Consider the following 13,299-nt stretch of genomic DNA (forward strand, 5'->3'; position numbering starts at 1 on the left):
TATCACGTGGCCAGGTTTCCTACAGTAATAACAAGTACGCTCAACAGGTTTCTCCAGCCCTGGCTTCTTTTCATCTTTTCCTTTTTTGATTACCTCCCAATTTAATCTCTGGTTTACCTGGATTGTCTTTGTAACTCTTTTGAAAGGTTTTAGGTTGTCCCCATTTGGATTTATGGGTTAAAGCATAATCATCTGCCAACCTAGCAGTTTCTTGTAAAGTTTCCACTGCCTTTTCATTTAAATATGTTGTTAATTCAGCTGGAACACATCTTTTAAAGTCTTCCACCAGTATCAATTCTGTCAATTTATCATAATCCCCATCTACATTTTTAGCCAGGCACCATCGTTCAAAACATATTCTCTTTCCATTGGCAAATTCCATATAAGTCTGATCTGCAGATTTCCTCAAGTCTCTGAATTTTTGTCTATAAGCCTCAGGGACCAATTCATAGGCCTTCAAAATAGCTTGTTTTACCTTGGTATAATCAGCTGCATCCTCAGCAGACAAAGCAGAATAAGCTTTTTGAGCTTTACCTTTAATCACACTCTGTACCATAAGAGCCCATCCTTTCCTTGGCCAGTTTGAACTCACAGCAACCTTTTCAAAATGTTGGAAATACTGATCAACCTGATCTTCTTCAAACGGAGGGACTAATCGAACCTCCCTGCTGGCTGAAAAACCATCATCAGAATCAGATTCCGAACTCCTACACTTCATTTGTAACTCATGCTGCCTCTGTTTTTCCTTCTCCTCTGCCTCAAACTTTAACCGAATTAGTTCCCGTTCCCGTTCAGCCTCTAACTTCATCTGAGTTATCTTTTGTTCGGCCTCTAATTTCTCTCGTTCGGCCTCTATCTTTAACTGGGTTTGCTCTCGTTCGGCCTCTAATCTCTTTTGTTCTCGTTCAGCTTCTAATTTATTTTGCTCTCGTTCAGCTTCTATCTTTAACTGGGTTTGCTCTCGTTCAGCTTCTATCTTTGCCAGCTGCACCTGTGCCTCAGAAATTGCTATTTCACTGCCAGGAAACTGTTTTAACACTTCCTTCTCAAACACCTTCTTTTCCACATAATGGCCAGCTATCAGTCTCTGAATATCTGCCTTTCTCATAGACTGCTTTACTTCTGTAAGGTTTAGCCTTGTAGCAATCTTTATCAAATCATCCTTTTTCGCCACCTCCAATCCCTTTTGGGTTGGTGACTCCAAAAATGCCTTAATATCCATTGCTGCTGGTTTCCACACACACAAGCCAATTAAAAAGAATTTATCAGACCTCCCTCAAAAATCTTTGGATTGAATCCCGAACAAATCTCGTCAATCTGGGGAACGATCCCAGACGACACTCGTTAACCTTGGGAACTATCCCGGACGAGCCCCCAATTTTGTCACAAACCAGCAACAAAAGAAACACACTGAGCATGATTTAGTGTTAAAAACTATTTTATTAATCACTACTTATGATAATACGTAAAATAAAAGTAAAAATGTTAGTATGTTAGAATTCAAGAATGTTAAACCTCGAACGTTAACCCCAAAACTAAACTCTTTGTGTGTGTGTGTGTGACAAAGTCCAAAACTCCCAGTTCCTGAATGGTTCTTAAAGTTCAGTTCCGCAAGCCATAAGGTGAAACATGAGCAAGGGCTTCTTCAACAACCACCGTTATCTGAAGATAAGATGTAGATGTAGAAAAACATAGAGAGAGTACATACGAAATCCAAATGTTCCACGATGGAACCCAAACGACACTTCAGTGTTTACTCGGTAGTGACTTCCTCACCCCGAAAAGCATCCGAACCATGGTCGTCCACACACAAATACCTGTTTCCTTCTACAGGTCAGCAACAAAGTGAACTCCACCGGATTACTTCCAACTTCCATACATGGATTTCAATGGCAAACACAGTTATTGTTTCTCATCCATCGATAGAGAAAACAAGCAGGCTGGTGTCTCTCTCCCTTCTCTCTCTCTCTTTCTTCTTCTTCTGACTTCTTCAACAACGTCATTACGTCCTTTATCTTCTATTGACGTAAGCACGCCCCACACACACATACACACACACTCTCTATCTTAAAGGGACTTTCACTGAGTCCGTAACAACAGTGCCTTGGTGCCCTCATCGTTGTATCAGACTGTGAGATGACAAAGATTCTGTTGCAGCTGCTTGGAAAGATATTCTGCTGAGGAAGTTGAGAATCAATGTGACCTTGAGCTCCGCAAAGAGAACTGTTCAGGTACAAGAGCGTAGCCAAAGGCCTTCCTGCAATATGTCACATTCCAGAAATGAAAACTTAAACATTGCTCATCCAAGTAGGATATGCTGCACCTGAAAACTCTTTGGGAAGAGGCTCCTCACTTATGGGCAGGGTCTGTGTCTCCTATCCCAAAGTCCTCAACACACCCTAATTGACCAGCCACAGAGCCATAGCCAAAAGGATGCCTCCAAGAATGGAGTGCTGCCAGAGGTGCCTCTACTGAGGCTACCATTGAATAAGCAACCATGGAGTAAAATACTGGACAAAGAACCCTGTTACTTTAAGAACACTCTGTGGGCTTCAGATTTGAGCAACTTGCAGTTGGTTCTGAAGTCAGATCTCCCAAAGTTAGCAGACTCCCTTTAAATAGTAAAAAAAAATTCAACGATGAATTCTTTTTCAGGTTCTACAAAGCCTGCTTCACGCTGGTTGCAATGTGGAGCTTATTGCTGCGATTCACGTTGATACAGGTAGAATTGCGGGTCATGTGAACAATGACATAATTCGGTGCACACCTGATGCTGGGAAATCTCAGGTGCATTAACATTAATGGCACACAGGTGCAATTGAATCATGAAGCACTCGAACAAAAATGGGCACTTCACCATTCAGTTTCTATGCCAATGTGTTTAACTCAACCAGCACGAAGAAATGACTGTTAAATGAAAGTTGAATATATTTCTTGCAAACAGCTCAGGAACAGGTGGGAAGCACCTCTATTTATCGTTCGCAGTTCACATTGTTATGCACGTGAGTAATTCAATTACAAGGTTACTGATGGCAACTTTTTTTTAAAGAGAAACTAACTTATTATAGTCAAAAAGCAAAAGCTTTCAATTCCAGTGGGTGTATTTGCACATGAACCAGATCACAAATAATTTGCAAAATTAAATATTATTCACATGCCGACTAAGACATTTGTTATTAACAGTAAATAACACTTTATTTAAGTGTTTCATTGTGCCTACCATACAGATAATTTACAACATTTTCCAATATATCAATTTAAACGTGAAACCTGTTAACATTTCAACTGACGATGTAGGTCCCCTCATTGTCATTCATTGTTGTTCAGCCCCACTGTTCTGTGAGAGGACCCTCACCAAAAACACTATAATGGCTCAAGAAGGCAGCTCATAACAAACCGTTCAAGGGCAATAAAGGATGGGTAATAAATGTTAACCTTGCTGGTGATATCCAGATATCAAAAATGAACACAAAAAAGTGTGGAGAAAGGAAGGGTTTAAATAACAAGACTCTCATACCTAATCCAAGCCATGCTTCATCAATTACATGAGATGACAATGAGGCACTCAAGTGACATCTGGCTGGACTATCTTGAGATGAAGTATTGTCTTGGGTAACTGAAGATACAAAGAACATTTTTGTCAAACCAATTCATGATGTCTTTAAAAACAACTGATAGGTTTGTAACATTACTTAAAACACAAGAATTGAGATTAATCTGTGAAGTAATTTATTGATTTTATGGAGTTGGGAATATGGTTTGCTAGTAAATGGTCTGTGACCATATGACCATGAATATTTCCCCTGGGTGCACTGGTTTTGAACCATGCTAATTTGGTAGGTTAATTGACTACTGTGAACTGTCCCTGGTCTGGTAGAAGAATCATTGGAAGGTTGAGAGGATAGGTTACAGTGAAATTGGGATTGTTCTGAGAGCCACTATGGACTTGATGGGCTGAACGAGCTCCTTCTATGTCATAAGAAAAATGAGGAAAAAAATGAGGTTGGAGATCAGTCTCCATCAGAAAACTGTAGGGTCAAGGCAATGGGATATTTGGAGGTAATATCTCAGGGAACAGGGGTCTAAGGGGTTAGGAGTCAAAGGTGGGTATTCAGAGACTGTGGAGAAGATTGGTGAGTGAAGAAGGCAGTGCTGTAGTCTAGTGATGCCCAAATGATAAAATATGGGATTTCCCTCAGTCTGGTGCTGCTCAATGAGAACGTGTTTGTCCCAGGAAAAGTTACTCTCAGGACAGCATAGAGCAACTTACCCAACTTATCCAAAGGCATTACACAAGGAATGAGGTCATTTGATGCACCAGGAAGTGCCTGGTCAAAATTCTGGTGTGATGCAAAATGGCTGAGAAATGTTATCGTGTTTCATCCATCCAACATTTATTTTCAATAGTGTAACAATGAAATATTATTTACATGGTCTAGAAGCTTTTAAGTCTTACGTGGTGCAATATCTGAGAAGCTTTACATGGAAATCAGCACTACATGGCTCTTCCCAAATACAGAAACCCTTTACAGACAATAAGACTGCTGTTGATGCTATTTATTAAACATAAGTCCATTATCCTCTCAACTGATGGCATGATTTAATTGCAATTAGAGTATTGTTCTGTGGCTTACTGGCTGCCATTCAGCCTCCTCTATTTATGCTGCAGGTCGATATATCTGCAATAAAATGAGCTCTTCCTAATAACGTAGTCTTGAGAATTCTTTGAAACTTACTGGTTTCAGGAGGATCAGGAAAGGCTCCAAAGGTCACGGGAGGGCTTTTGACACCTGCCTTGTTGTCCCAAGTTCCTAAACACAAATCAGCAAGATCAATTCATGACAAAGTAAAAAACAGATTTAATTCTTAAATCACAAAGTTTGAGTTGTTTCCTTACATTACATTTTGAACCAACAACTAGGCTAATTCTACAATCTGGCATTCCCTGCAAACAACATTGCTGGGATATTACGAGTTAGAAGCGCTGATTATATCAGGTTGTATCCTCATAGCCATAGAGTTATAGAGCACAGAAACAGGCCCTGTGGCCCAACTCATTCATGCCAACCAAGCTGTCTACTTGAGCTAGTCCCGTTTCTCCATGTTTGGGTCATATCCCTCTAAACCTTTCCTATCCATGTACCTGTCTAAGTGTCTTTTAAATTTTGTAATTGTACTCGTCTCTACCACTTCCTCTGGCCTCTAGTGGGTTCCATATACCCACTAACTTCTGTGTGAAAAAGCTGGCCCAAAGATCCCTTTTAAATTCTTCCCCTCTCACCTTAAACCTATGCCCTCTAGTTTTAGACTCCCCTACCCTGGGAAAAAGACAGTGACCATTCACCTTATCTACACCTCTCATGATTTTATACACCTCTATAAAGGTTTCCCCTCAGCCTCCTCCGCTCCAGAGAAGTAAGTCCCAGTTTATCCAGTCTCTCCTTATAACTCAAGCCCTCCAGTCCCAGTAACATCCTCGTGAATCTTTTCTGCACCCATTCCAGCTTAATGACATCCTTTCTATACCTAGGCGACCAGAACTGCAGACGGCATTCCGAGTGCGGTCTCACCAACGTTTTATACTGCTGAAACAGGACATCCCAACTCTTGTACTCATACCCTGACCGATGAAGGCAAGAAAGCCAACTGCCTTCTTCACCACCCTGTCTACCTGCATCTCAGCTTTCGCAGAACTCTGTACCTGTACCTCGAGCTCCCTCTGTTCTACTACGCTTTCCAGGGGCCTAACATTTACTGTGCAAGTCCTGCCCTGGTTTAACTTACCAAAAGGCAACACCTCGCACTTGTCTGAGTTAAATTCCATTTGCCATTCTCTGGCCCACTTCCCCAGCTGGTCTACGTTCCCTTGTAAACTTAGGTAACTCTCTTCACAGTCCACTACACCATCAGCTTTGGTGTCATCTGCAAACCTACTAACCATGTTAATAACATTGCTGTCCAAGTTGTTAATATAGATGACAAACAACAGTGGACCCAGGACCAATCCCTCCAGTGTTTCAACAACTCCAGCCCCAGCAGTTTTAGTGAGCACTCAATTTTTAATCCAATCCACCTATGGACAAGTTAAGTGCTGAATGATGAATACAGTAAAACTCAGTTAATCCAGCATGCTCAGGACTTTGGCGGTGCTGGTCTGGCCATATTTACCAACTATCTGATGTTATTCTCTAATAGAGACAGAGAAAAATACAGCACAGAAACCGGCCCTTCAGCTCACTGAGTCCTCACCAAACATCAACCATTTGCACGAATTCCACATTAATCCCATTTTTTATTTTTCCCCACATTCCCATCAACTCCCCCCACAAATTCTACCACTCACCTACAACCAAGGTCAACTTGCAATTAACCCACCAACCTGCCATCTTTGGAATGTGGGAGGAAGCCAGAGAACCCAGAGAAAACCTGCACGATCAAAAGAACATGCAGCTCCACACAAACAGCATCAGAGGTTGGGACTGAACCCCGGTCTATGGCATTGTGAGGCAGCAGCTCTACTGGTTGCACCACTGTGCCCCCCTGATTACAATTAGTCCAATTAATACTCTTTTAATTTACTTTTCTTTTTAGATGCTATACAGTAGTAAAATAAATATTGCAGCAAACCCGTTAAGTTTAAAGTGAGCATGGGAAACAGAACCAATTGAGTTTAAAGGGATCATGGAAAACGGGGCATGAGTAAATTTCAAGGGAATGTGGGAAACAGAACCAGGCGAGTTCCATGGGAGTGTAGGAATCAGAGCCCTGGTGAGTTTAAAGGGAGCATGGGAAGCGGGTCCCCAGTGTGTTTAAAGAACATAAAAAATAGGAGCAGGAGTTGGCCATCTGGCCTGTCAAGCCTGCTCAGCCATTCAATAAGATCATGGCTAATCTGGCCATGGACTCAGCTCCACCGACCTGCCTTTTCCCCATAGCCCTTAATTCCCCTACAATGCAAAATCTATCCAACTGAGTCTTAAATATATTTAATGAGGTAGCCTCTACTGCTTCCCTAAGCAGAGAATTCGACAGATTCACCACTTTCTGGGAAAAGCAGTTCCTCCTCATCTCCAGGAGTGCAGGAATCAGGGCCCTGGTGAGTTAAAAAGCACGAGAACCAGTTCCTGCTGCATTTAAAGGGAGCTTGGGAACTGGGACATACAAACCGGCACCCGAGTGTGTCAAAGGGAGTGTGGGAACCAGGGCTCTGAGTGTTTCAAAGAGGGCACAGGAATTGGGAGCTCCCAGCACGTCAAAGGGAGCATGGGAACTGGGGCTCCAGAGTGTCAAAGGAAGCGTGAGAACCAGAGGCCCAGTGTGTCAGAAGGTGTGTGGGAAGTGGGCCTCCAATGTGTCAGGGGGACCGTGAGAATAAACAGCCCCAGCATGTCAGGGGGGGCATGGGAATTAGGGCTCTGGTGTGTTGAAGGGAGCATAGGAATCAGCAGCTTGTGAACCAGGACCCAAACCATCAGGGATTTCTGAACAACAGGATGGCAGATTATCGGAGTTTTACTAGTTTTGTGCCTAAAATTAGACGACTAGGAACCATATTGTAACTGCCCATACTTCTCCCATACTGCTACTGATCCCAACTAGAAAATATTGTCAACTCTCTGCTGTCAATTTCCAGCATTCAGATGATCTTTGTTTCTTCCCTTCCTTGATTTCTCCATCTTTGGGTACAGGTTAACAATCAATATCCACACAGGCCCAAAAACAACCATGAGTATGGAGACGCAAGAGACTGCAGATGCTGGAGCCTGGAGCAAAAAATAAGCTGCTGGAAGAACTCAGTGGGTTAAGTAGCACCCATGAAGGTAAAGGGATGGTCAACGTTTTGGATCGAGACACTGCATCAGGACTAAGAGTGTAGAGGGAAGAAAGCCAGTATATAGCAGTGAGAAGGAAGGGTGAGACAGAGGCTGGTAGGTGATAGGTAGACTCAGATAAGGGAGGGATGATGGGTAGATAGAACCAGGTGGGGGAGGGAGGGAGAGAGGAGAGGAAAGGTAAACCATTGGAGAAGAAACCCAGGTGGAGAGGTATGTGGTTGATGGGTAGATGGAACCCGGTGGGGAAGGGTAACAGGTCTTGGTAAAGACAAGGGAAGGGATGGCAAAGGTAGACAAAGGGAGAGAGAATTTGGGTGGGCTGATGGGAGTGGGACAAGAACACAAGGGGAGTGAGTTACCTGAAATTAAAAAAAAAATCAATGTTCGTACCACTGGGCTGTAGGATATCCAAGCAGAATATGAGGCGTTGTTCTTCTAGTTTGTGTTTGGCCTCACTGTTGCAATGAAGAAGGCTGAGGACAGACAGGTCGGTGTGGGAAGGGGAAGGGGAGTTGAAGTAACATGCAACCAGAAGGTCAAGGTGACCGCTGGCAGCAGAGCACAGATGCTCGGTAAAATGATCACCTAGTCTACGCTCGATCTCACCAATGTAGAGGAGACCACATCACAAGCACCGAATGCAACAGACCAGGTTGAGGAGGTGCATGTTTAGGAAGGGCTGTTTAGGCCCATGAATGGTGGTGAGGGAGGAGGTGAAGGGACAAGTGCTGCACCTCCTACGGTTGCAAGGGAAAGTGCCAGGGGACAAGGAGGGGCGAGTGGAAAGGGTTGAACAGACCAGTGAACCATGGAGAAAGTGGTCCCTAAGGAATGTGTGTGTGGGGGGGGGGGGGGGGGGGGGGGGTGTGTGAAGGGAAAGTGTGACTGGTGGTGGGATCCTAATGGATCTGATGGAAATGGCAAAAGATGTGCAGGCTAGTAGGGTGAAAGGTGAGGACCAAGGGGAGTCTATCCCTGTTCTGTATGGTGAGGTGGTGGGTAAGAGCAGATGTGTGGGAAATGGAGGGAATGTGTGCGAGGGCTTCATCAAATATGGCAGAGGGGAAGCCATGTTTCCTGAAGAGGGAGGACATTTCAGAAGCAGTACACCATTAGTATCCTGGTCACATAGACACCCACCCCATTTGCTCTAAGACCTCCATTGCAGTCTCAGTTTTGCTGTCTCCACCACGTTTGCTCTGATGATGCCACTTTGCATGCCAGTGTTTACTCTTTCTTGTCCGAAGATTTCCACAACCCCTCCCCCCATCCCACCAGCATCCCTATATTGGGCAGGGCCCATGACTGTGTTTGTTCCATTTCTTGCACCTCTCCTCTTACTGCTGCCTCCACTACCCAGGGTCCTTCTTGTCGTTCTATCTCATTGGCCTCCATATTTTTTAGGTCTTGCTTTGACATTACCATCACCACCATCAAGACACCATTACCAGACAAATCCAAAGAAAGTGCTGCCTCCATGGCACCCTGGTATGTTCTTCAATCACTATTCCCTCCCCTTTCCAGGGCATCATCTTTTGTTGGCACTGGAGAAGCACTCCCACTTCTTTTACCTCCTTCCTTCCCACTGTCCAGGGGCCTAAGTACTTCCAGTGCAACCTGTAGATCTTTCAATTTAGTATAATAGCCACTAATAATATGTCCTCCTCTATACTGGGAAACCAAATCCAGGCAGGATGACTACAGTTATTACCGGAAGTTGGAGAATTCAATGTTCATACTGCCAGGTTGTAGGCTACCCAGGCAGAATATGAGGTGCTGTTCCACTAATTTGCACTTAGCCTCAACTTGGCACTGGAGGAAGCTGAGGACAGACATATCAGTGTGGGAATACTGTTTATTCAAACTGCTTTGGTCATATTTTAGCCCACCACATCATCCAATCCCTGAATGTATAATCAACTTGAAGGATACTGACCTATATTGGAAAAGATGTCCTGCTCAACGGAATCTGCAGTTTCCCAGTCGGCTCCACTGTTGCTCAAGTCCTTAGTTGCTACTCCCCAACCGGAGGTGGCCACTGGTTTGTCTGAGGGTCCCCAACCTACAGTGCTCGAGTCTCCACCCCCGGCAAAGTGCCAAACATTGGCTTTATCTGTTGCTTCATTCCAGCTGGATGCTGTATCACCCGCAGAATCAGGTGGGGCATTCCACGCAATGGTCTCTGGAAGAAGACGAAAAAGGCAATGTCAGGTTACATGCCATTTGTGACAGGACCTGCACCATTCTTGTCTCTTCTATAGTCAATTACAAATCTTATGTTTCATAATTCAGTTCATGTTTTACATTTCAAGAAGTATCTGGTTTTCACAGTGCATATCAAAGTAGAAATGAGTCAACTCAATGCCAGCATGTAAACATTTCAGGTAAACCTGAGATACTACAGAGCCACAGATTTTCCATCTTCACTGATATTGTTATTGACCAGATCCTTCCCCAGGAAAAGAAGAAGAAAATTAACATACTCAGAACAATACTTTTATATAGCTTTGGAGGATGCAAACCTGCTGCATGATTGTACCTTCATTCCAGTCTGAAAAACTCAATCCTCAGATTTGTCCAGGGTGGACAAAAATGCTCACTTTTTGCTGCATAGCAATTTTAAAAACTGGTTTTCTGAGCTTTGTGGGAGTATATACACAAGTGGGTTTTTAATCTCTTAAAATCAAACAACCAGGGCAGATTAGTTAGAGAAAAAGCTCTCATGCTCCTTCGTTCTTCTTGCCAAATTTTACAAGCTGTATAACCTACTACTTTGAGAAAATAGAAATTCCAGACTGCAAATAAAGAATGGGTGCATGTAAGAAAGCAGAGAGAGAGACAAAAAACAGGAGTTAGCTGTAAGGAAGCCACTGGAATCTATCATCAGGAACATAACTAAAGAGCAGTTGACCAAGTCTGAGCTAATCACACAGTCAGCATGGATTTTGTAAACCATACACCATCTAACTAACTTTTTGAGGATGTTATTAACACATTGGACAGAGGAGCATCTATGGAGGATGCGTATTTGGATGTTTAGGGACCATCTGACAAGGTTTCAATGAAAGCATTATTAGCATACAGTATCAGAAATAAGACAGTAACATGAGTTGGGAGGTAGGACTCAGGGAGGAGAGACATAGGGAATGCATTAGATTAATGAAAAAAGCAAGTGATATGTAAAGAAATGTAATAAGGTCTCAGCTTTTCATGATGTCATCATATGGATATTCAAACTTGCAGATTACATGAAATTAGAAGGCAGAGAAAGTTTTGTAGAATAAGGAGAAAGTAACAAGGAGTCATAAAGAGATTAAATGTAAAACATGGGTGGTTTATATATTTTTTCAATTTGGACTACTGCCACCAATAGAACAGGGGTTAGTTCAGTTAGAGGGTAGCTTACTGGCCAGTTTTCGGGCTGTTGGGGGAGGGGGGTGGGGTTGTTTTTACGTTTTTTTCTTCTGGGCTAAACTACAAATTTTTCTAAATTGTCGTCACATCCATTTCCTCTTTGAATTTTTTTTACTTCTTCCTGTTGGTAAGACTCGGAAGTATCAAGATTAACCCTTTACATACCATATTTTAAAAAATCTGTTAAAATGGATAAGACTATTAATTTTATTTCATGGAATGTTAATGGCTTAAATAATCCACTTAAACGCAAGAAGATTTTTAAAGTTTTTCATAGATTAAATGCTCAGATTATTTTCGTTCAGAAGACTCACATCAGGAAGAAAGATAATCAACGTTTTTTTAGATTTTGGAGGGGTCAACAGTTCCATTCGAATTCACAAGCAAAGGTGAAAGGAGTTTCTATTTTTATAGACTCCTCAATCTCGTTTGTTCATCATGAGACAATATCAGACCCAAATGGTAGATTTTTATTAATTACTGGTCTGCTTCATAATAAAAAAAAATTGTTATGGTTAATGTTTATGCACCCAATCTAAATCACCCTGAATTTTTTAAACATCTATTTGCATTTTTTCCTAATTTAAATGAATACACTCTGATTATGGGTGGAGAGTTCAACTGTTGTCTAAACCCTTCCATGGATAGATCTGTGTCAAATCCTGCACTTCCAAACAAATCCGCTGTCTTTATTAATTCCTTTTTAGTTGAATCTGGAATTTTAGAGGCTTGGAGATTTCTACACCCATATGATAAAGAATTTTCATTCTTTTCTCATTTTTACCATAACTACTCGAAGATTGATTATTTTTTTAAATTGATGCTAGATTAGCTCCACTTACTATGGACTGTAAATATGATGCAATTGCCATTTCTGATCATGCACCATTGACTTTATCAATTAAATTACCAGATGTATCCTTTGATGTCAGACAATGGCAATTTAATCCTTCTCTATTACAAGACTCAGATTTCATCCAATTTATCAAAGAACAGATTTCATTTTTCTTTTTAACTAATTTTACTGAAAAAATTTCCAGTGGGATAATATGGGATACTTTTAAAGCATATATCCGTGGTCAAATTATTTCATATTCCGCTGGTTTGAAAAAACAAACTAATAATGAAATACACATATTGGTTGACAAGATTAAAGAAATCGATAAAAAATATTCTGATACTCCGAATCTGGAGCTTTTTAAAAAGAGAACAGAACTCCAATTACAACATAGTTTATTATTACCATCTTCAATTGAAAATCTACTACTTAAAAACAAAAGTCAATTTTATATATATGGTGACAAATCTGGTAAACTATTGGCCAGCCAATTGAAAGCTACTTTATCTAAACGTCAGATTAATAAAATTCGTAAATCAGATGATACCTACATGATAGATCCTATTCAAATCAACAAGTCCTTCCAAGAATTTTATTCTTCTTTATACCAATCAGAATCCCCTGAGGATCCTACATTAATGTATGAATTTTTAAGAGATTTGAAGATTCCCCAACTATCTTTAAATGAACGCTCTACACTAGATGGTCCTATTATGGAGGAAGAAATAAAGAAAGTAATATTTTCAATGAACTCGGGTAAAGCACCCGGCCTCGACGGATATACAGCTGAATTTTTAAAATCCTTTTCTGATATTCTTGTTCCCTGGTTAGCCAAAATTTTTAAAGATGCTCTATCAGTGGGTAAACTACCACAATCTTTCTATGAAGCAACTATTTCTTTAATTCTTAAAAAGGATAAAGATCCCACTGATTGTGCATCTTATAGACCTATTTCTTTATTAAATGTAGATTCAAAATTATTTTCCAAAATATTGGCCCTTAGACTGGAAAAGGCTCTCCCACAAATTATCTCTGAAGACCAGACAGGATTCATTCAGAATCGTTATTTATATTTTAATATCAGGAGATTAATGAATATTATATATAGCCCTCAACCCAAATTCCAGAATGTGTTGTTTCACTAGATGCTGAAAAGGCGTTTGACAGAGTCAAATGGGAATATCTATTCACTAAACTTCAAAAATTTAATTT

The 13,299-nt window shown here is 41.3% G+C and overlaps 1 protein-coding gene across 1 annotated transcript in view; it reads right to left on the bottom strand.

Moving 5' to 3' along the window:
* Positions 1-13,299, bottom strand: part of LOC127575332 (protein LYRIC-like) — a 76,611-nt gene that overhangs the window by 23,984 nt on the left and 39,328 nt on the right. Inside the window, exons 5-7 of the mRNA XM_052025139.1 lie at positions 9,772-10,017; positions 4,737-4,811; positions 3,518-3,616 (exon numbers count right to left, since the gene is read on the bottom strand). Coding sequence (XP_051881099.1) covers positions 3,518-3,616; positions 4,737-4,811; positions 9,772-10,017 — 420 coding nt within the window. The remainder of the gene's footprint in view (positions 1-3,517; positions 3,617-4,736; positions 4,812-9,771; positions 10,018-13,299) is intronic.

Source organism: Pristis pectinata, chromosome 10, assembly GCF_009764475.1.
Source record: "Pristis pectinata isolate sPriPec2 chromosome 10, sPriPec2.1.pri, whole genome shotgun sequence".
Lineage (NCBI taxonomy): Eukaryota > Metazoa > Chordata > Chondrichthyes > Rhinopristiformes > Pristidae > Pristis > Pristis pectinata.